At 38.8% G+C, this 23909-nt stretch overlaps 3 protein-coding genes across 7 annotated transcripts; 2 read left to right on the plus strand and 1 right to left on the minus strand.

Moving 5' to 3' along the window:
• The first annotated feature begins 415 nt into the window (after nucleotides 1–415).
• si:dkey-16n15.6 (organic solute transporter subunit alpha) lies at nucleotides 416–3741 on the plus strand. The gene is made up of 4 exons (XM_066644290.1): nucleotides 416–657; nucleotides 1868–1979; nucleotides 2758–3010; nucleotides 3202–3741. The coding sequence occupies exons 1-4, from the start codon at nucleotides 521–523 to the stop codon at nucleotides 3624–3626; spliced, it is 927 nt and encodes a 308-aa protein (XP_066500387.1). The 5' UTR covers nucleotides 416–520; the 3' UTR covers nucleotides 3627–3741.
• Nucleotides 3742–6556: 2815 nt separating this feature from the next.
• suv39h1a (SUV39H1 histone lysine methyltransferase a) lies at nucleotides 6557–10366 on the plus strand. 5 transcript variants are annotated; one of them, XM_066643872.1, is made up of 7 exons: nucleotides 6557–6651; nucleotides 7164–7309; nucleotides 7808–8269; nucleotides 8387–8467; nucleotides 8804–8950; nucleotides 9552–9681; nucleotides 9822–10366. In XM_066643872.1, exons 1-7 carry the CDS (start codon nucleotides 6564–6566, stop codon nucleotides 9953–9955), a joined length of 1188 nt encoding a protein of 395 aa, XP_066499969.1. In that variant the 5' UTR covers nucleotides 6557–6563; the 3' UTR covers nucleotides 9956–10366. The 5 variants fall into 5 exon arrangements, with proteins under 5 accessions (XP_066499969.1, XP_066499967.1, XP_066499968.1 ...); XM_066643870.1 differs by having other exon boundaries at nucleotides 7808–8467; XM_066643871.1 differs by having other exon boundaries at nucleotides 7808–8467; nucleotides 9570–9681.
• Nucleotides 10367–11610: 1244 nt separating this feature from the next.
• On the minus strand, nucleotides 11611–16707 carry gpr173 (G protein-coupled receptor 173). The gene has a single exon (XM_066643950.1). The coding sequence runs from the start codon at nucleotides 16646–16648 to the stop codon at nucleotides 15485–15487; it is 1164 nt and encodes a 387-aa protein (XP_066500047.1). The 5' UTR covers nucleotides 16649–16707; the 3' UTR covers nucleotides 11611–15484.
• Nucleotides 16708–23909: the final 7202 nt, after the last annotated feature.

Raw genomic sequence — 23909 nt, forward strand, 5'->3', positions numbered from 1 at the left:
CTGAAATTGCATACACTTTTGTTATGTGAAGTGGTTATCTGTGTCTTTTTTCCTGTGTTGCAGAAGTGTTTGAGTAGTTTGAATATAATAGCCTCTATAGATGCTCATCAAAGAGATTCAGTTTCAAGTGTAGAGGGTTTTAGAAAAAGAAAAGCTGGATCAAATTGCACCGTGCAAACAGATCCTAATGCTATTCTGATCCTGTATTTTTTCTTTAAATCCCATTACAGTCAGTTAGCATATTTGTGTATCTGTACTTTATATAAAATGTTGTATGATGTATGTTATGTATGATTTTTCTTATTCTTTCTCATTAGGTTTTTGGAATGACATCTATCATTGCATTATATGTGCCACGGTCATCCTCACTGTGCAATTTTATTGCTTCTCTGTAAGGGATTGTTTTATATGTTTGTAATATTTTCAGCAATATGCAGAAGTGAACATGTGATTCAGTGTATTGATACACAATTACACTACCTCTGTTATGATATCCTGAAGGTATCACTCAATTACTCTGATGAAATTCATGTGCCTAATTAAAAACTTCTTCGGTGGGAAAGCCAGAATGCTGGAAGCCCTGGCAGGAGAACAGGTTTCTCCAAACCCTTTTCCTTGTTGCTGCTGCTGCTGCCTGCCCCTAATCAGCATCAACCGGTAAATTGCTACATTACATACACAGATGTATTTTTTATATATTGCATTGATTTATGTTCTTTAATAATTAATTAATCATTAATAATAAGTCATTTTAATATTTAAATAGCTCTTTGAGACATTTATCAGTATACTATGAATTTCAGGCTCCCGAGTGGTGCAGCAGTATAATCCTTGGCCCTGTTATAGTGAGCTTGCCATCCTAGGCCATGAGTTCAAAAGAGCATAATTTGCCTGGCTCTCTGGGTGGTGAGGATGGTCTCCCCATTCTGCCTCATAACACAAGCATAGTCTTAGCACTCACGAGTATTCATGATGTGACAGAACTGGGCTGTTGGCGTTCTCCTCCTTAAGCTCTCCAGGGGCATTGCGTTAGCTACATTATGAAAAGAAGCATTCACAGAGGAAGCATGTGCTTTCCTTCACTTTCCCAGGTTTGTGATATTATGTATGTTTGCGTCCGACTTGGACGGAGGCATGGTGATGGTGTATTAAAGTGTGTTTTCCTGGTACAAGTAGATCAGACACAGCAATTCTGCTGGAATTTTTAAACAACTCAGTGTCACTGACGGACTGAGAATATCCCACCAACCAAAAATATTCAGCCAACTACATCCTGTAGCCAGAGCCTTGTATCTACTCATGAAGCACTAGAGGACGACGAACACAAACTCTGCTGCATAAGATGAGCTACTCTGTGACTTTACATCTACATGGTAGACCAACAAGGAGGAAGTGTCTAACAGAGTGGACAGTGAGTGGACATAGTGTTTAAAAACTCCAGCAGCACTGCTGTGTCTGATCCACTCACACCAGCACAGCAGACAGTAGCACATCACCAACACATATGTATCAATGCAGCACTGAGAATGACCTACCACCCAAATCTTTTCTGCTCTGTGGTGGTCATGTGCAAAGTATGCAAGGTAAAATGGACTATAGTCTGTAATTGTAGAATTAAAAAGTGCTCCTGTATGGTCAGTGTAGCTGAGAGAATAGACAGAGAGTGTAGAAACAATAAGGTGGTTATAATATTTTGGTAAATCAAGATACCTTAAACAGCTTTGTACTAAAAGTCGATTGGTTGATAGATTAGAAGAGCAGGGTTCAATCCCCTGCTTGGGTAAGCATTTCAAGCATCTGCCACAATGGTACAAATGTAAATAAACTACAGAATATTATTATGTTTCTCATCTCTGCTGTGTGACAGGACAAGCATTGGGTGGATGATGGCAGCTGTGCTGCAGCTCTCTGTGGTCAGATCACTGTTGTTTTTTCTTACCCTTGTACTCTGGACAGATGAGCAGTATGACTATGGTGATGTGAGTAAAATATGCCACTCCCTATGTCATTTATCATTTATCATTCGCAGTCACACAGCTCCAGGGACCCACTGCAACCCTGAAATTGATAAGCGGTTACAGACAATGAATGAATGACCTAGACAGGTTAAAACATTGCATCCACTGGTTGCAATATTCATTTAAGATTAAATGAAGGATAGCTGTACATAAATCTTTAGATTTATAAATTCTTCATGTTTACAGATAAGGCTAAATTTGAGACAGACCTGTGCGTAACACTGTTTTAACTCAATGCTAACCTGCTAGTCATAAAATGACTAAAATGACTATAAATTATACAGAATTGTTACATAGTAGGGCGGCACGGTGGTGCAGTCACACAGCTCCAGGGACCTGGAGGTTGTGGGTTCGAGAGGTTGTGTGACTGTCTGTGAGGAGTTGGTGTGTTCTCCCTGTGTCCGCGTGGGTTTCCTCCGGGTTCTCAGGTTTCCTCCCACAGTCCAAAAACACACGTTGGTAGGTGGATTGGCGACTCAAAAGTTTACATAGGTGTGTGTGTGTGTGTGCACTTTGCCCTGTGAAGGACTGGTGCCCCCTCCAGGGTCTATTCCTGCCTTGTACCCAATGATTCCAGGTAGGCTCTGGACCCACTGCAATCCTGCACTGGATAAGTGGTTATAGACAATGATATGAATGAATGTTGTATAGTCACAGACCTATTGGCTTTCTTAGAAATAACCTACAGTTGATCTTAAACAGAGCTAACTGTGATGGTTTTCTTTCCCTTGTCTCTTAGGTGGATTCAGTAAATCCCAATGTGTATGTAAATGCCATCATCGGTGTGTCCACATTTTTATCTTTCTATGGTTACCTGCTGTTCTACAAGGCAACCAAGAGAGCACTGCATGGATATGGGCTTCGTGCCAAGTTTGTTTGCATCATTGTAGTCTTGGTTTTATGTGGACTTCAGAGTGGAATTTTGGAAACCATGGGTGCACTAAAAGTTGTGCCATGTACACCTCCCTTCTCTGACCTGTTTCGCTCCCAGAGTAAGTGCTTATTATTTGGATTTATTTTGGGCTGGCATGGAATGGCAATGGTCTCAAATCCTGATTTTAGAGTACCCTAGCCCTGCGTATCTTTATGTCAACCTCTGCTCCAGTACAAAACTTTAGTGGCTTGAGCTTGGGAAATACACTTCAATGTTAATGTTTTCTCCATCCTGTTCTCTGTCTTTTAGTAATCTACCATTACTCTGTAATTGTGGAGATGTTCTGTATTGGCCTATTTGCTCGGAACATATTTCGCAAAGTGGAACCCGCTCCAGAAGATGCTTATGGACTTGAGGGCATCATGAGTAACACTGATAAGTCTGTTCAAACAGAGGATGAGTTGCCGCTTGCTGTGCAGCTCAGCTCTCAGGCGGAGGAGCCCTGGTGCTCTAATCCTGGCTATAGCAGCGATAGTGAAGAAAGCCTGTGCAGGATAGAACATGCCCCACTGGACCGCTTTCCCTTTCCCTTACACTCCAGGCCTTCGGCACTGCCAAACCCAGAGAAAGACAGCACTGAAGTAAATGAGCAGTGTAAGGGCAAAGAGCCATCAACTATCACTGTCAGTGCTGAGATTAACTTTGTAGAAAATCCTGATGTGACAGTTGTATAGAAGCAGAAAAATCAAATCCAGCCAATAACACGTTTGTATCTCTACCAATTATTTTCTGACTCAATCATATTGTTATCTATTGACATTAGTGTTGATTGCACTCCAGAACACCAGAGCATTTATAATATTTACATAAATATATGTAACTAATATACATGCACTTTATTGTTTTTTCATTTTAATGATTATATACTCAATATTCATATATATTCAATTTTACTGACCTGATTATTCTTGTAGATTTAGTACTTCTTATTTTTGTAAATATTTCTATATTGTTTTTTGGCAGATCCCCCAGAAAATGTTTTCTGTGTCAGAATGGACAAAAAAAAATTTAGTTTTGGTTTGCTCTGCTGTCTGTTTTATTTCATCTGCAATATATTTCCATATGTAAGAAGTGACACCATATTTTGTGAAATTTTATTGCCATATATCTTTGAAGTTTTCTGATATATGCAAGCATTTGAGATGCTATTAGTATCTTTTTCGTTCAATATAGATTGATTGTTTGCTAAAAGAGCATATGTAGGTAGAAATATTATTTCAACATTTTATAGTTCTTATTTATTTTCTGCACTAGACACTTTACAGGTCCTACTAAGCACACATGCAATTTTCCTGCATTCACTTAATGAACACTTTTTAAAAGTATTTTCATAATAATCGCCCACTGGATTGTGTAGTGGAAACAAAACTGAAACATTATATAAAACATGTGTAAAAATGTGGTCTACTGCTTTGTTTTCAAAAAATTAGTAAAAGTGATTTATTTCATCCACATCTTCCAAGTCCAATTGTACTGAGTGACTAATCACAAAAACTATGTCATAGGCACAAACTGTTTGAAGCGTACTAACCCATTGCTGTTTTATGGATAAATGGCATAATAATGCTTTCTATTTATAGTTACAGTACTGTATGATATTGCGTCACTAGAAATGTTTTTATAAGTCACCTTTACTAAATTATTCTGTGGATATTATTTTTTCTATAATAAAATGTGTAGTAATGCTACCAAAATCTCTATGACCTGTTAATAATAAAAGCATGTGGTCCTTTAAACTGTATAGTTTGTTTAGTTTTTGAAGGCTGTAAACGTTAGAAAACACATAAACAGAGGACGGTTCACTTACTGAAATCCTCGAACATAACTGTTCTTGAATTAATTATTTTTTTTACCATGCACTGTTACAAAGCTGCTATCTGAATGTATTCCAAGATAAATTCTAAGTGTTCCATACATTGATCTTAATGCTGAGTAGTGCTGGGAAGTATTTATATTTACTCATGTGCATGTAGAAATGCCATCTCCAAAAACGTTGGGATGCTGTAAAAAATATAAATAAAATGCTTTTGAACAAAGTCGATATGCCAGAAACATGTTTCTAAACATTTGGAGCAAACTGTTTACTGCTGTGTTGCACTACCTCATCCTTTAACAATGTTATGTATATATTTGGGGCCAAAAGATTACAGGGTGCTGGTACTGGTTTTGGGCTTTGTTCCTAGCATTTAGAGATTTCTTTGTATTCTCTGAATCTTTTAATAATATTATGAAGTGTAGACGATTAAATCCCCAAGTACTTTCTATTTTATGTTGAGAAACATTTTTCATGAATTGTTGTACTATTTTCCCATGCAGTCTTTCACAAAGCGGTGTACTCCTCCGCACCTTTACTTCAGAAAATTCTCTAAGAAAAACTTTTTAAACCCAGTCATGACCTGTTGCCAATTCACCAAACTTTCAATTAAATATAAGGCTTAAATGATTTGCACATCATTACATTCTGTTTTGGGCGGCACCGTGGCGCAGCAGGTGCAGTCACACAGCTCCAGAGACCTGGAGGTTGTGGGTTCAAGTCCTGCTTCCAGGTGACCGTCTGTGAGGAGTTTGGTGTGTTCTCCTCGTGTCTGCGTGGGTTTGAATGAACGAATGCATTCTGTTTTTATTTCTATGTTTCACAGCATCCCAACATTTTTGGTAATTGGGTTCTGTAACTGCTCCATCATTTTCAGGATCGCAGTGTGTCTGGAGCCTACACTAAATCACAACCTGGAATTGGTGCCACGCCATTGCAGTAAAGTACTACATTGATGTACTTAACTTGGTGACAGCACCTGTGCTGTTTAGTGATGGGCACATATCACTTCTAAAATTTAATTTTAGTCTAAAAAAAAAAAAAGGAAGACATACAAACTAAAATTTTGATTGTTTATTTATTAAATGCTCGTTTGTTGAGATGCTACTTTTGTTACCTCTATTCAAATTGTAAATGTAATTTAACATTAACTTGATACCTTTTCCTCATTAACAATACTTTTAAAATATTTTATGGGTCACTGTGCCACACCCATTATAGCATGGAGCTAAACTGACCATTTTTTTGTGTGTGCAATTAATACATAAAGATGAGGGGACTCTGAACACAGTCCTGACTGCTGATTATTTCAGGCTTTAAAGACGACGTTTAGAGTTTAAAAAAAATGGCAGAGAAATAGCATCTGGAGGTTTTTAGACCACCTCCAAACTTTGAAAAACATGAACCAAGAAGCTCCTGCTCTATAGGGGTAATTGGATTATTATTTGCTCTTTCTGACTACTTAACGTGAAATATCTCCAAATTCAGGAGATGGCTAACTGCATTATTGAAAATGCAACAAAACTATACAACTCGTTTTCTGAATACAATCTTACAGACAAGTTCAATTTCAGCACAAAGAGAGCAGCGTCCCATTTAAAGATCTACTTTCAGCAGCAGAATAACAATATTTTAGCTTTAATTTAACAAAATATTTACCTTTTCTTCTAGATTCTTATAATGTAATTTTATTTTGAATAAAGAAAAGAAAAGAAAAAGAAAAAATCTTGCAAGAAAATTTAAATCCGACATCTGAGCTCTACGCAGTCTTTTAAAAATGACCAATAAAAATCCATTCATGCGGTCAACATTTCGACCAATCAGCAACGTACACGCCTCCGTCCGTCTTCAGCTTCAGAAAGAAAACATGGCGCAATGTTTAAAAGGTAGGCTAGGCTGTAGGCAGAGACCAGGCGAGTGCTTCCAGTGCTTCCGTCTTTAAATACTAGAGAAGTTATGTTACTCAATATATTACTTTTAACATTACATTTTATGCATTACGTTTATAATGCTTACTTTTAAACGAACCCTTTCTGACCAGCTGGCTTGACTATAAAGATTGTGTCACATATTTTCCCTCCTAATCCCCATGCAGGGTTTTGAACTCACAGGGCAGAGATGATTCTTGTGACTGGAAAGCATATTATTTAATTTGTAAAACAGACAAATATGCTGCAGTGCACCCTCCCCACCACACACACACACGCGAAATCACGATTAAATCAGTAGTGAGTGATAGTTTGTATAACGCTTCCCCGTTACCCATAGCCAGATTAAGACTAATTCTAGACTAAAATGTAACTGTTTAATATTAACCCCCTATTTTCACTCAGTCAGTGTTCACTGTAATTCTCTTTGGACGGTTTAAAATTCAAATGCATTCTATTTTTGCCTGAAGATTGCTGGATCCCTTGCAAGCTCTCCTGGGATGATTTACAAGCTCTGTGTCGCAGACAGAGGTTAGTGTGCAAGCAGCTACATGTAAGCAAAAACAACTTCAATGAATATGTGGTGGAGTACCTGTGTAACTACAGAAAAATTAAGGTGAGACTTAAAAACCTGCCCAATGATAAAACTTTCTGCTTCCCCACTCAGCATGTTGCAGCACTGATGTCTTCACTGAGTACTGTTTGACAGAATCTTTTCCATGTATTTTCTTTGTGCAGTATTATAGTTTTTTAGTATAGTATTGTACACTCCAGTGACTGCCTAGTTTCTAAACACATTATCCATTTTATTAGCTCCACTTACCATACACTTTTTAGTTCACTGTCCAAAAATAGCTAGCACTGTGGGCAGTGTCCTGTGACCACTGATGTAGGACTAGACAATCACTGAACTTGTTCCACCACCCTAATCATGTGGGGGATCCTGACATTTGAAGAGCAGAATGAAAGTGGGCTAACAAAGTATGCAGAGCAATGTATTGACTACAGTCTGTAATTTTATGAAAACAAAGTGAACTTATGGTAAGTGGAGCTGAAATAATGTAATTTATTTATGATGTAAAGTTATGGGTGATAAGTGCATCTTTCCTTTTAGGATCGAGAGTTTTTCCTGGTGAAGTGGAAAGGTTACACAGAGGCAGAGAACACATGGGAACCTCACAGAAACCTCAAATGCCCCAAAATTCTTAAACAGTTCAGACTAGACATGCGCTTAGCACTACTTCTGGCTAATAAGCCACTGGACTCTACATCACTGGACGCTTCTTCTGCTTTCTTTGTTCTTCAGAAGGCCAAGCAGCGCCAGAAACTTCGGCGCTGGGAAGACCAGCTCAATCAGAAATGCAAGCACAAGGGTCGTATGTTTGTCCTCAACGAGGTGGACCTGGATATCCCTCCCAAAGACTTCACTTACATCACTGACTATAAACTTGGGGAAGGGGTGAAGGTGAGCCAGACAGCAGTGGGCTGCAAGTGTGCAGACTGTGTAAAGGAGCCCACAAATGGCTGTTGTGCGGGTGCATCTGAACATCGTATGGCATATAATGACAGCAGGCAGGTAAAAATCAGGCCAGGTTTACCCATATATGAATGTAACTCATTTTGCTCATGCGGTCCAGAATGTGGGAACAGAGTGGTCCAGAGGGGCATTCAGTATGACCTCTGTATCTTTAAGACAGCCAATGGAAGAGGCTGGGGTGTACGTACACTTCAGATGATTAAAAAGAATGCCTTTGTCATGGAGTACCTTGGAGAGGTGGGTGCAGTTTACAGTTTGCAAACCAAAAATATTTGTCTGCATTTATTGCTGTATTTTATGGTTGTGATCCCATTTTCTGTGTATGGAAAGCTGTGGACTGTAGTATTTATTTGATCCACAACAATCATGTATCAGTATCTCAATCCCTTTTGGCCAACTTTTGTTTTCAAAAGATCTGTTAAAATTTATTTGGCTGGTTTGTTCAAGAGCCATATCATTCATTAGATTTGCTTTCTTTGAGCAGGGCATAGATCTTGTTGTAGTTCACAGTGAGATAAACATGTTGCCATTCTATTTGGGCATATTCATAAATTCTGCTGTTTGCCATCACAGATTATCACCTCAGAAGAGGCTGAGAGGAGAGGAGAGACATATGATAAACAGGGAGCCACTTACCTGTTTGATCTGGATTATGTGGATGATGTGTATACGGTGGATGCTGCCCGTTATGGAAATATTTCCCACTTTGTAAACCACAGTGTGAGTGTGATTTTTTTCATATCTATTCAGAGCTGACAGTTCATGGCAAATAATGGTGATTAATAAGAATTACTGTCATACCCCATCTTGTAAATGTGAGGTAGAGCTATTATTAAACAGATAAACAAATGTTTGTCAGTACCAACACTTCATGGTACAATCCTTCCTGCAATGTCCTGCAAGTATTAAAGGAATATTACATAATATGTTTACTTTAAAATAACAACTGCAGAAACTGCACGCTATGTAACTTATAAAATGCAATAAAAGACAAGAATCGGACAAGAATTGGTTAATTCTCTTGAACAGCAACTGGTATCTACTCTTTTATTTTTAACATAAATATCCTGAATATAATGCTGCATGAAAACACAGGAGCACTTTGTAGATCTACTGTAGTCCATCTTTTACCCCGCATACTTTGCGATGATTACACGGGTATGATTGGGTTGGTGGGTCATTTCCAGTGCTGCTATGACACTGACATTGTGGATCTTTTATACACTATGATATACAATACAGATGTTATTTTGAGTGTGAACTAGTAAAAGGAGCCAGTTGGGTAATTTACAAATGTGATATTTTAATAACAATTTTGCAGTGCGACCCAAACTTGCAGGTATATAATGTTTTCATTGACAACTTGGACGAGCGTCTTCCCAGGATTGCATTTTTTGCAATACGAGCAATCAAATCAGGAGAGGAGCTCACATTTGACTACAAAATGACAAGTAAGAATGTGTGACAGTATATATAATATATTTGTAGCAAGTGTGTTCTGAAAAGAAATAAAAAAAATTCTGTGACACTTGAGGTTGGTCATTAACTAACTCACTTGTTTAATTTTTGGTGGCTTTTGCTTGTGTTACAGTTGATCCAGTTGTTGCAGAGAGCAAAAGAATGGACACAAATTTCAGCCTAGCAGAAATACAGGGTACTCCTACTCAACGCATGCGCATGGAGTGCAAATGTGGAGTAGAGAAGTGCCGAAAATTTTTATTTTAATACTAAAATTACCTCAGCACACTCTTTCAGCCTTTTCATTGTGCAGTAATTTCAGTTTTATTTTTATATCATGCTTGGTCAGTGTTATTTGCTGATCTATTGAGTTTACCTAAGTGAACACTGTAGAATTTGTAATATTTTTTACATTATAACTGTTTTCTGAGCTCTGATTCCTTTTAAAGACGTTTTAAAAAGATTTAATTTTAGTTTTATATTATATTTATATAAACTCTTTTATTTTGTGTATACAATTTTTTTACAATGCGTCTTAGATTTCAGTAAATGTTCATTATTCTTTTTCACTTTTAAGTTTTGCCAAATGCTTTAACACACAAATTTGAGAATGCAGCAGATTAGCTTATGTGCTTGTATTTGTACTTTTTAGATGTCCATAATCAAAATAAAAGGCAGATAAACCATTATAAAACTTTGCAGGGCAGTTTTGTATCAGTCACAAGGTGGTGCTGTTGCATTCTTATTTTCCACAGTGCATACTAAGACAATATTACTTACTAATTGATTTGGAGCATTTATATGTAAGCTTTATTGAAGCAGGTCCAGGAATGCAGGTACATATTTATGGGAATTAATGAAGATTTAATCAACATTAAGCACTTTCCGTAATTATAGACTAATTAAGTGTGAAATGAATCAGACGTAAAGTCTTGTTTTTCCATTTACATAATGCTTTACCTGTGTGTGTGTGTGTGTGTGTGTTTGTATATACTTGCACCATAGAAACTGTAGTAGTTACACGGTAGTTTACACTAGGCTGTGAGTGTGTGGTATAGATTCAGTGTCTGCTTCTTTCAGAAAAAAGTCCTTTGGGACATGAATCCCCAGATTAGGTCAGTCAGCTCTGTACAGCTTTAGTTTCCCTACAGGAGGTCAGATGCCTTCAGCTTCCGTCTATCATTCTCTGTGCTACTGTCAATCCCTTCTCTTCTTTAAGCTTTGTACTCTGTCATTTCTAAATATGTATTATTTCTTCTTTTTTTCCTCCTTTCTCTCATTTCCATGATGTACCTTTTTCCTCTGGTTGAATATAGGCCTTCCTTGGCCTTTATTGGCTTGGGTAGATTTACAGTGGATCAGACTCTGCAAAGCATTGAGTGAGTAATGCTGGCAGCTGACCTCACTCAAGGTCTTGGAGAATGACCATCCTTACACAGATTGCATAGATGCTTGTTCAATGCTGTTCAGATTTCTTAGTTAAAGGTGTTGTACAGTCATTTTCATCTCTACGTTTGCATAGTATAATGGTCATCATTATCAGCTGTGTTAGGTACACCTGCAATGATATATGAATATAAGAAATTAACATTGCATCTTAGGAAAAAATGAATGGGAAAGAGAATATTGAACATTTTACAAACATATACACATCTTTGTTTTGGCAAGTCTGGCATCGCAAAATAAATACTAGGTTCTGATTTACTGAAATGGATTAGCAGATTCACCTTTGCTGGCAGACTTGGTAGCTGGTTTACTGCAGATTAAGGCCAAGGGTCTGCTGCTTTTAATCTCAAGATGTTAATTCTAGGTGTTAGAATTTCTTGGATTTGGACAAAAACAAATGTTTTAAAGGGGGGTTATGCCATATTAACAGTCAAACATGCAACAAAAGTAAACCTTTATTGTTGTGTTGGGGGGGAAACCCTTTAATTTACAGAACAAGATATCTCAATCTGAGAGCCAACATCACATTCTTGTTTTTTTGTTTTGTTTTGTTTTTGTTTTTTTTTTCTGTTTTTTTTTTCATACAACATGCCCTCATGAAAAAATACCCTCTGAGTTGATCAAAGTTGAATTTAAATTTATAAATTAACTGAACTGTATCACTATTTTTTTCATGTATCTCTCCATGTATTGAGACATTTATTCAAAGTGAAATGGATGCACGTTAGGCACTATATATAACAAATCAGTAGAGTTAAAAGAAATATAATTGCATGTTTTAAATACATTTACCAAAACAGGCACTTAATTGATAAAGATGTAGAGACAACTAACATGCTATTACTCAAATCACAATGGCTGATTTGTCCAAATACTACAGTTTAATGGCTAAACCCCACTGGTCGTCTTGTTGCAGGATGAGTCTAGTTCTAGACTGAGTAGTATTCTCAGTAGTGTATTATAGTCATGGTTTTAGTATAATAACAGCCATAATCTAAATTCAGAAATCTAGCCCCAAGTGCTTTATTAGCCTTAACCATGTTTGAAAGCTGAAGCAAAGCCTGCATATCAACATTCGTTAGTGAATTCTATTTCTCTATTCATTTGCATGTCAATTATTCTTTCATTTATTTTCAGTAATCAGTGTGACAATGAAATTGGCAGACAATAGAAGATAATGGTTGTTGGACTAGCACAGCTTGCAGCCTTAAAGCAACTACCATTGTGCCATATGTACTGGATGCTTTAAACAGGCTTTAGGTTTGAACTGAAGAGTAACCAGTCTTCAAATAGTTATTACTTTAGATGTTTCATACTTTAGGGTTTACAGCATTGTGTCAGGCTATATAAATCTCACACACACACACATATAAATGTGTGTATATATATATGTGTGGATGGGCAAATGTTTATGATAAGGAAAGGCAAACTCGATCAACTGCAGGAGATATGTTTTCATCAGGTAGTTTCTTTCATCATAACACACTGTATGTGCCTTCATCCACAACCCCCCTGTTTATCTCCACATTCATACTCAGCATTAACTCACTCACACATGCGCAGTAAAAAGATGATGACCAAGAGTCCCTCCCCCTCCCACCTTTCGTAGTTAGTCCATAGTCCATATAATACACAGGAAATCGCACAGATGTCAGTTATTTTACAAAAGATAGGTTGCCTGAAGCAACTAAAAATGTTCTACCAGGCATTTTTGCTCGTTACAAAAATCACTCCCTTTTCTCCCACCCACAAGCCCACCCTCCCAAACACCAGTTTCTTCTTTTTCCGATCCTTTCCACATAATTACACAATACTGCAGACTCTCACCTGCCTCCATTTCCCCCACCCCCAAAAGATACGAAGAAGAAGAAGAAACAAAAACCAGAATGAAAATCAAAAGTGTCTTAAAGAAATCCACAAGAATCAAGGAAGTTCCTTTTAATTCCACAGGAAATCAAGTTTTTGCATTCAAGTCTTTCCATTGAACTGTGCAAAATTGTACACTCCAGTGTCACAATTTGGCAATTTTTTCCCAGCTATTTATCGCCCTCCTGTTGCTTTTTTCCTCAGTTTGTATGGTTGTGAAGGGGAGTGAATAATGTCCTCCGATAGTCAAAGACACAGTGTAATTTTCCCCAGCATTTTTTTTCTCCATGTCTGTAGAGGGATACAGCTTTCGAATCTTCCTTACATCAGGAACGTCAAACCTTAATAATAGAGTAAGGCAGTAAATGCAGATAACAGAAATAACTTTTATTCCCCCTTTTTTAGTAGGAGATGATTTTTAATTTTTGTTGTAGTTGTCTGTTCACTTTCCATTTATCCCAGGATTTTCACTGATAAAAATGGAGCTGAAAGGAGTTGGAACACACTACCAATCTGAAGCCTACCTCGCATGAAAGATCACCATGTTCTGTTCACTGAAACATTCATTTAAATATTACAATCTAAGTGTCCTTGCTTACATCGGTCAGCATTCCCACCATTTCATTTATCAGCTATAATCTGAAATTTGTGCAAAATACATTTGGGCAAATTAATTTGAACCCTTTCCCACCTTATCCACAAACCCAAGCCTTAATATTACTGTTATAAAAAAAAAATAAGTAAATAAAATAATAATAATTAATGAGATTTTTTGTTTTAAATTAAATAACCATTTTTTCTCTGTTCAGTTTATGCTCGTGATATGTTCATAATATAATCACATTGTTGCAGTTTATGTTGTCTGTTACAAGATCACTGCTGTGAAAAATCTAACCAGAATTTATGTAATTATCATTTTATGTTCATATTCTAAACTTCCACTAAGGTACCTGATTCAGTCTCCTTCAAATTCTTCTTCCTTTCTTTTGCTCCTCTTAGAAATTTTTATTATATTGATAGTTATATTTACCAATGCTTGTTGATTGTAATTTACATGAAAAGTTCAAATGAACTAGCATATCATGCAATAATACTCTTTCTGTGGTCCTTTCATGTCTGATAATAAATCATTTCTCTTATTTTGTTAGGACAGCACTTATTCCAGATTGATTCAAGTACATTATTTTTGTCCTGTGACTTAACAAGTAAGATCACCTTAAAAGATGATTTAATGACTGATTAGTCCCAGAACATTTCTAACATACCCCGCCTCCCCCACCCCCACCCCCACCAGAAATTTAGCTAATTTCTAGAACATTTCATTGCAACCACAGGTTTTGAATGCTCTCAAGTTATATTTTTGTAAGGTTGTAACACTAAATTTGAAAACATTAAAAATAGAATTGGAATTTCATGCTAGGAAATCATGTTCTTTCATTACTCTTGGAGGGAATTAATACATTTCTGCATTGCAATGAAATATTGTAATTTCCATAGTAAAAATGTATATATAAATAGAGCTGAGAGAGACAAATAAACATAATCTGTTTCAATAAAATAAAATTTATGCAATTAAAAAAGAGAACCACTGCACCTGGATGTGAAATAAACTTCAACTACAAGTTCCTTGCAATCAGTTTTGTTTTGGTGCACAGAGTCAGCCAAAAAAAGTTGTTCTGATTGTTATAATGTTGTGTCTAAGGGAATCTGAGTTACCTGTAGAAATGAATCATTCTGAACTGTCATTCCCTAGATTACTGCAAGTATCAGTTTTTGCCCATTTCAGCTATCACTCATTAGCTTCACTTGGATAGTGCATGTCCCCACTTTTTTTTTTATCTTTAAACATATAATAGGCATGCACAAAATAGCTCCTTATTACTGTAAAATATGCTCTTGCTAGTAATTGGTCCATCAAATATATAATGTGCCAGAGTCGCTCTGGTTTGTGTTTTAAATTTATAGTTCTCTGGCTCCGTTAAAGGAGTTGAAAATTAACATGTAATGTTACTAAACAAAGACTGTTTAATTATTTCAAATTTAGTCATATTTAGTCATATTGATTCCAACCCATATAATTATTTTGGTATCAAAACAGTTATTTTTCTGTTATTGTACCTCTGCTTTTGCAATTATAGCACCCTCATGCTTGTGGTAAACCACACTCAGGACTGTTTATATATTGTTTAGTGCCTCACATTTTTGCCCAGAAACCTTTCACTTAAGGTAAAAAAAAAAGACAAATAATAATAATAATAAACCAAATAAATAAACAAAAAAGACCAGATATAGCATTTAGGTGACACCAAATGCTTTTTCTCTATGATCCCTCTCTTTAAAGCATCGTGCACTGAATCAAAGGCCACAGTAACAGAAAATGTCCCTTATGCCTCCACCCTAAAACACAATTTTTTTACCCCTTCTTACTGTCACCCACTCCATGAGAAAAATAGTAATGAAAACAAATTAAAGCAATGCTTATCTTTACATGACACAGTAAGGCTCGCGGGGTAGTTGAGGTTTAGTTCTACAACAGGGAGGCAGGTGGGCCAGCAGACCCTTCTTCAGGTCTTTGTTAAGGAAAAAGCAGATAATGGGGTTCACCCCTGCCTGGGCAAAACTCATCCACACCGTAGTAGAGAGGTACCGGTGTGGGATGGTACATGCCTTCACAAAGACCCGCCAGTAACAGGCCACAATGTATGGTGACCACAGCACCAGGAAAAACAGGGTGATCACATAAAACATCCTGCCAAGTTGCTTCTCTGCCTTGAATTCCTCCATGCCAAGCAGCCGTCGGTTCTGGTTGTGTAAGTTCTGCCTGATGCCCAACAGGGTAGGTGGCATTGGGCCCCGTCCGAATCCTGCAATCCAGTTGGCCGCCGCCTGGCCAGTGGCTCCAGGCCCATGAAAGGTCCAGTTTTGGCTGATGGCTGGAACCATCTGGACAGGCTTCATCTTGCGGTGTTTGTACTCAAAGAGCAAGAGCTTCATGTAGACCACATGAGTGGCCAGGATCAGCACAGCCAGCATAAGCATGAAGCCCAGTGTGTCGTTGGCCTTGAAGTAGCGATGCTCAAAAATGCACTGGTCTTCTTCACGGATAAACTTGTAGGTACCTACATCAAAGACAGGCGGGAAAGCCATAGCAACTGACAGTGTCCAGACCATGCACACCACAGCAACGCAGGTCCAGAAGGTCATGCGCTTAGAGTAGAACCTGTGATGTGCAATGGCCATATACCGTGTGACACTAATGCAGAAGAGCATGAAGGCGGCATGGAAGCAGAAAAGCACAGCCATGAAAGCCACCACCTTGCAGCTGAGTACGCTATAGGTCCATGCTGAGCCATTTTTGATGGACACCAGTACAAAGGGGAAGCAGACTGCAGATCGAATGGTGTCAGCCAGGCAGAGATCCAACAGGAAATAGTATGGAGCTTTATGTAGGGACCTGTCCCTTAACACCAACAGAGAGACCACTAGGTTGCCCACTAGGCTGACGCATATGATCAGCCCTAGAAGGACAAGCTTAACGTAGGTGGACACAGCCGATGAAGGCCCTCCACCCACCATGCCACCAGTGGTGGCCACAACTGCTGCCAGGGGGTTACTGGGCCCATCACTGCTCTCGTTTCCGTTGGCCATCCCTCTTTCTGCCCCGACTGCCAACCTTTGGAACAAACACCTCCTTTTCTATCACCTCCTCCCCCTCCTCCTCCTCCTCCTCCGCCTCCTCCGGCTGAGCTGTCTTCCGTCTTCGTGGTTGCCTCTTGTTGTTTTCTCACATGGAAGAGGAGAAGCTAGTTCTGCATTGCCCCATTTTGCACAGTCCTTTGTGGAGCTACCGTTTAAAATAGCCTCTTCCCGTCTCCTCTTTCACACCTATGAATAAAAATAATGGTTAAATAAGAAATTAATTTTTAACTTGTTCAAAGCTGATTATTTTGAAAAAAAAAAAAGTGCTCACTTGAGGCTTGAATATGGCTCTAAACACTGGAAAAAAATGACAGTTTTGCAGTGTTTCCTCTATGTCTAGCAAATGTGTTTTTATAATGTTATATAAACTACACATAATATATAAATTGATAAGAGAAACTAGGCATTTCTGTATGGAAAAAAAATTTGGTGAGAACATATTCACAGTTGGAATGATGAATAGGCAAAGCTTGTATGTTCTGTGTTAAAAACATATATAGTCTGACCATATATAATTATACGTTTGGAAATAAGCATGTTCTGATCTGGTCTGGGCCAGTATTCACAAAGCTTCTTAAAGGAGGACTGTTACTCTAGGGTCAGATTATTCTCTTATTTACTATGACCTTACTAACAAGATAGGAAGCTCGCTCAGCACTCAGATTCAGAGTGCCTTTTTTATTATGGGCTGTGTTCTGCACATGAACTTCTTATCCATGTAGCCTCAACCTTAGCAAATTTGCTTTCTTACCCTCACCTAATGTTTGTGCCATTATTAGTCTATTTACTCTGATCAAAACCACTTTTTCTTTATACTACTTTTCAATAAGGAAATATTTCAATAAGGGCCACTCCCAGCAGCTTATTTGCTTTCCAAAGGCCAAAAGCGTGTTCAGCACAGCAGGCATTCAAAAGTGCCATTCTTGCCTGCAAAATCAGGGACCCAGTGTACTACATGGATTTTTTATTATTGGGTCCAGTTGTAGTACATGGATTTTTTTTACTGTTGTGTCCAGGATGAGGTGAAGTGCCATCATGTGCTTGTTCAGGTCAGTGACCTCATCCAAACTCTGTCATAGACTAAAAAGAGTGGGTACAGCTGTTTTAAAGACTGTCAAGTGGTTCACAACAGTTCTTCACAGTACCTTTCATCTTCTTAAACTGCAATTCAAAGACATAAATTACGTCCACTATCCAGTGTGCATTCTGTAAAGCCAAAGGCCATTCCTTCACCTTCTGCAAACCAGTAGAGTTGAGAGAAGGATTAGAGTTCGAGAGTGGGTGCTGTACATATGGACTGGAGTCTAGGAAAATGCTGGAATATGATCAAATCAAACTAGCAACTAAACAGTATGTGCAAAGGTTCCAGATACTAAGAGATATACTGATTTTCATGAAACCTTAATTAATATATTTTCTAAACCATAAATCTGGATACTTTAGCCATAAACACATATTCAATTTATGTACACTAAAACAATGCTAAAAATCAGTTTTTGTAAAATATTGATATCTAATTAATAATAATCAGTGATTATTTACAAAAATTAACTTGTAACTGATACGGACTTACTGTTCAATTCATCTTAATAAAACATGCTTACAGATTTTTTACAATTTTCAAATCAACACTATCCAATGAAAAACATCTATCTCTATTTTTGTTGATTTTTAGTTTACTACATGAGTGGTTCGGGAATTGTTAGACATTCCTTGGTTCATCCTCTGTTCTGTGAAGAATGGCCACATTTTTCCTTCAGCTGAGCGTTTTCTTCTATTTTGTACAGAATTCTCACTTTATAGACTTATGGCCAGAAAGAAGCAGCTGAAATTGAGGGCTCTTTTTTTGGTTTTTTACATGGATTTTGGAACAATACTGGATTGCTTTCCTGCCCTGGAAAAAAGCAGGGAAATGGAAACCCCGCCCCCCACTTCCATTACAGAATAAACTATGGTGTATGCATCGTCCATCACAAATACCATGACCTGAATATCATTTACTATTATGTAATATGTAAGTTTTTTTTATTTTTTTTATTTATTTATTTTTTTTTTTTAAGATTATTTCACATATAACCTCTCGCTGCTAACCACAGTTTGAGAACCACTGTCCTACGTCATTTGAACACAATAGCTGTCCTTCACATTGTGTGAAAAATTCATGATTAATGGACCAATAGAAATGCTTCAAAATTACTTGAAATAAAAGATTTTTACATTGAATTCCATTGAAACTTTATAGATATAGATATTTTGGAGGTACATGTCTTTCATTGGACAGAGACAAAATGGAAATTCTTTGTATGTTTTCCTACATTAGTGAGTAGATGGTATGACATTTTGACAATCTTTTAAACATACATCTCTCCATTTCAACATGATTATTTAACATATTTATGCATTAATTAATATACATTATTACAACATTCCACATTAACTGCTTGATAAGAGGAATTATGACACTTGGAACAGAAATTATTTTTGTGTTTCATTGAACTGAACGGCCCTAGAATAAATTTACAAGCATAAATTCTGAAAGTCAGTCACCATTTTTACTGCAGCCCTCTATGCTTTTAGTCTTTTCAGAGATTCTACAAATAGGTTTTAATGCCACAATCATCAAAATGTAAAAATACTACTGTGGATAAGGACTAATAAACAGAACAACAATTACTGAGAGTAGGCCACAACACACCTGAATCAGTTATGTCTCAAAGAAAAAGATTAAATAAATAAATAACAATAAATAAGAGAACAAAGTGCACAGCAGGACATGTTTACTTATACATGTGTTACAAATCAGTATGTGGACTTAACAGTATTTAAAAAAAAGAAGTGGTACAGTTTACTACTTACACATAATGACACACTTTGCATTTGTTAGGGTGGGAACTGAATCAGATATTTCTCCAAAAGGATGGGGGTTGGGCACAGATTTGTTGGATACATATCTGTTGTAAACATAAATCAATAGTCCCATGAAAGGGAAAAGCAGGGCTCCTGTAAGCATCTGCTGTAGCATGCTGAGGAACATCTTCTGCTTCCCTCTCAGCACACAGCAGATCAGCTGTTCCCACCACATGCAACATGGCATGCCAGCAACTAGTCTGTCACAGTGATTACCTCACTTGTTGCTAGGCTACAACACCTAACATCATTTTTGTGTGGAGTGTGGGTATCTCTGTAGATAGAAAGGCAGAAGGATAGGGAGGAAAAGATAATCACCCATGATCTATGGGGACATTCAGAAACCATTTAATTGCAGTGATCAAGATGTAGGGACCAAACAGAAAAGAAGTCCAGTCCGTAAATGTACATGTACATCTTTCTACTGTGCCTCTGGGGGCTCTTACTAGACTATTTGTATTAGCTATGACTAGCTGTTATGGTTTTACTTTAGAACTGTATGAGATTATTGAAAATGCTTTGTGATTATTACAGAGTATTGAACTTCAACAGGAGAGAGAACATCATCAACCTATTGTTTTAGAGCAGTCATACTAATGTACTTCTGTCACAGCAATTACAGCAGCTTGTTGCTAAGATACAGGGCCCTTCTGCCTCGTGCCGTGTATGTGTGTGTGTCTGTGCACGCATACGAGTGTGTCTTTGTAAGACTCAATGCACTCAAATTTGTGTGTTGAGGTGAGGTGGGAGGGAAAGTAATGCTCACCAGATGCAATCAGCTACCAAGATAAGAAAAGTGAATATTTGTGGTTTTGTGAATGTTTTTTTTATATATAATGCCACCTATCATGTTATTTGAAACTATCTGATCTCTTAAATCAAAAATATATCTTGTCAGTCAGTTTATGGTCCAGAATAATACTGAACTGAGATGTGGTCCCTTCATTAAGTATTATGCAGAAGTTGAAATCAAATTTAGAAACTGATCCCCCATAATATATATATATATATATATATATATATATATATATATATATATATATAACATTAAATGTAAAAGATCTTAAAAGATCTCTATCACTCTATCACTGAGAATTTCTTTCAACACACACAATGATCAGCCATAGGACATTAGAAATATTGTTACCCTTCTGTGAATATTTGAATTTGTTTCATGAAGTCTTCTCTAAATATTTTAAATACTTTGGTGGAACAGATCACTTATACATGAATAAGTTTGATGAATGTCTTTTTCTGTGTTTACAATCACCCCCAAACAACCCACCTCAAAGTCTTCACTGAAGCTTATGAAGCAACATGTAAATACGTGTAAACAAAGAGATTGTACGCTAAGGCAGATGTTCGTAGATTAACTGGTGGCACGAAGTTATAACGGTAGAAATGTTTGGTATAAGCCTCGAGTCAGATTCCTCGTCTGAGTCGAGAATGTACCGGGAGGAGTCTGCTAAAATGGGAGTTGGTTGGAGGCAGAAGGCCGCGCCACAGTCAAGAACTGGATAGCAACAGCAGGGCGTTATTTCCCCCCCCACCCGTATTCTGACAGGCTCCGTCCCTTTGCTACGATTGGCTAGAGATAGTCTATTTCCCGCGCTAAGACTCGAGAGTTGTTCCTACTGGCAAGCAATGTGACGTGTCTGGGGTTGAAAAACTGACCAATCCCAGTGCACGAGGGCGGGGGCTGTCGGAAAACGGGTAGGAAAAAATAACGCCAACAGCAGTGAACACTGCTACCCTCTCTCTGGGAAGAGGCGACACGGAATGAATTCCCCATCCAAAAAAGAGATAGAATCTTACGATTCCCCCACACCGGTCTCCTCAGGCCACTTCAAAAACACGAAATACGATAAGAACGAGTTAAGATGGTAAAATAATTTATTCAGGCCGTTTTCCTGGTAGCTCGGTCTGTGATAGGTGATTGTGTAGTCAAAAGGATGAGCTGCGCCACACTGGAGCGTTTACTGAAGGCAGCTCCCCCTGCTTTGCTCACACTGCCAAACATGAATCCTGTATGAAACGAGAGGGGGCTGAATATGTGATCGAAAAACTAATTCATGGCCGAGAGCTGGTGACGAGACCCTTGCAGCCAATGCCAATGCGTATAAATGCCTACGCAAACGTGCAAATGATCTGTATCAGTGTCTTGGCTACACGCATAACATAGAGTCACACTGATAAGGTTTGATGTCTTCATTCTGTCTCTTGGTTCAGTTCAGAAATGTTTGGGCCACAGGCCTTCTATCCTGATGCACAAAACCAACCTGCATGCAGGTTGTGTGTTGGCTGTGTTTGTGTGAGGCTGAAATAACAAGTGGATAAATAGGCCTATATTTTCAGTGGTTAGGCTATAGCTATGATAGCCTCTGCGACAAGAGAGAAGGGACATGGCACAAGGATACTTTGCCTTTCACAGAAACACTGGGTTTGATTTGAGTGGTTATTCACCCAAGTCTGTAGTCGTCTACAGCTAAAAGGCGCATCTTGAATAGCCAAGCTTTGTCAGAATGCTCTAGAACTAATGTGCTGATTAAATGATGTAGTGTATCACTTACCTGGATTCTTCAAGTCTGTATCCGAGACAATGGCTTTGGCTTCGGCTGTAGGCCTGAAAGGGAGCTTGTTGCAGTTAGCAAGCCACGAAAACAGAGAAAAGAGGGGGTAATGTGTCTTTTGGCCACGACACACCTCAAACAGTGGATCCAACATGAATCCAACCGGTAATCCAAGATCGATTTCACGGCCTTTTGCCAAGTAACAGAGCAGGAGAATAAATATCAGTAAATAAATAAATGAAGGAATTAATTAATGAATGCACGGGATGGTTACGTCGGGGGAGAAGACAACAGAACATAGAGCCCGTTTCATTTTCAAAGTCCGTGCGAAACGCCGTGTGTAGTAGCCCAGTTCAGTTAGCTTACGTGCACACGGGTTTCAGAAAGCGAGAAATATCGTTTCCTCTTTTTTCGTGTGCATGTCATGTCTCCGGGTTTTCCATGAAGCCAGCGCGAGCCTCGAACAGTAGCTGTATTCCCCTCCACAACCGCGGCACACTTAAATAAATAAATAAACGGCGCCTTGCAAAAAGGTGCACGGTGCTACTGGTCGTTTATGAGAGAGCCCCGGTCATTAATCCAGTGATGGAGGCTCGGTGTGGTCAGGTGCGCAGAGACTGGACGTGGCTAACAGGGGGCTCTATGGCGCAGGGCTGGCGCTGCTGCTCCCTCCAAGCCTTTCGTCTTCGTCTCGCTGGAATGTCGACCGCCGAAGCTACGCACGTTTCCCCCATCGGACGTTCCGGCCCATCTTGTGCTGGACTTAATCCTGTCGATGGGATCAAGCATCAGCTCTGAGCGCGTCTCCGCCGCTCGGGCTCGTCCTCTGGCACGGCGCGCTCATGCTACTGGCGCCCTATATACAATAAACACACGCGCCTGCTCGGGCGGAACGCGCACCCAAAGATCCGGCGCTCCTCCTCATGGCCGTCAGCGGTGATCACGACTTGCGGGACGGAGCCGGATGGAGAAGGAAAACACTAAAGCAGGAGAAACGAAACGGTTGTTTTTTGCGCGGTGAGCGGGGGAGAGCTTGTGCTCGCCCAGCCTCCGGCACTCGGCTGTTTCCGGAAACACTCGGCTGGCTCGGCTCGGCTGCTGCGAACTTCCAGCTGGCCCACATTCCCCTTCTTATGAATGAGGAATGAGCTGCGTGTGCTATAGCCTGCCACTTTACTAAGGGACTTAATGTATGCACCTGTTAGACTGACAGACACGCTTTGCTGAACAGAGCGACAGATTGGTAACACTTTAAATCGACTTGAGTTAAAGGTCTAGAACTCGTATCATCAGGATGCCAAAAATAAGTAAACTGCAAGACGACATTTGGAAAACTGACATTTGCTCCTTTTCAAGCATTGTTCCCATCTGAAAAAGATATCTATTTAAGTATATGCTCCAAAATACAGGCCAGATTTTTTTAAATGTATAAATTACTTTCCACCCATTCACTGTGGGTCCGGAGCCTACCCGGAATCACTGGGATCAAGGCGGGAACACACCCTGGAGGGGGCGCCAGTCCTTCACAGGGTGACACACACTCACACACTCGCACTTATTGATACTTTGGAGCAGCCAATCCACCTACCAACGTGTGTTTTTGGACCATAGGAAGAAACCGGGGCACCCAGAGGAAACCCATGCAGACACAGGGAGAACACACTATACTCCTCACAGGCAGGAGAAGGACACAAACCCTCAACCCCAGAGCTCTGGAGCTGTGTGACAGTGAC

This window comes from Hoplias malabaricus, chromosome 14, assembly GCF_029633855.1.
Source record: "Hoplias malabaricus isolate fHopMal1 chromosome 14, fHopMal1.hap1, whole genome shotgun sequence".
In the NCBI taxonomy this organism is placed as follows: Eukaryota; Metazoa; Chordata; class Actinopteri; order Characiformes; family Erythrinidae; genus Hoplias; species Hoplias malabaricus.

What these genes read in the sequence shown, in the direction of transcription:
- si:dkey-16n15.6 (XM_066644290.1), top strand. Translation starts at nt 521, where the DNA reads ATGAAATTCATGTGCCTAATTAAAAACTTCTTCGGTGGGAAAGCCAGA. An exon ending in AGCAGTATGACTATGGTGAT is followed by an intron (nt 1,980 to 2,757) that starts GTGAGTAAAATA and finishes CTTGTCTCTTAG; the next exon opens with GTGGATTCAGTAAATCCCAA. An exon ending in TGACCTGTTTCGCTCCCAGA is followed by an intron (nt 3,011 to 3,201) that starts GTAAGTGCTTAT and finishes TCTGTCTTTTAG; the next exon opens with TAATCTACCATTACTCTGTA.
- suv39h1a (XM_066643870.1), top strand. Translation starts at nt 6,564, where the DNA reads ATGCGGTCAACATTTCGACCAATCAGCAACGTACACGCCTCCGTCCGT. An exon ending in GTAACTACAGAAAAATTAAG is followed by an intron (nt 7,310 to 7,807) that starts GTGAGACTTAAA and finishes CTTTCCTTTTAG; the next exon opens with GATCGAGAGTTTTTCCTGGT. An exon ending in CCCACTTTGTAAACCACAGT is followed by an intron (nt 8,951 to 9,551) that starts GTGAGTGTGATT and finishes ACAATTTTGCAG; the next exon opens with TGCGACCCAAACTTGCAGGT.
- gpr173 (XM_066643950.1), bottom strand. Translation starts at nt 16,648, where the DNA reads ATGGCCAACGGAAACGAGAGCAGTGATGGGCCCAGTAACCCCCTGGCA.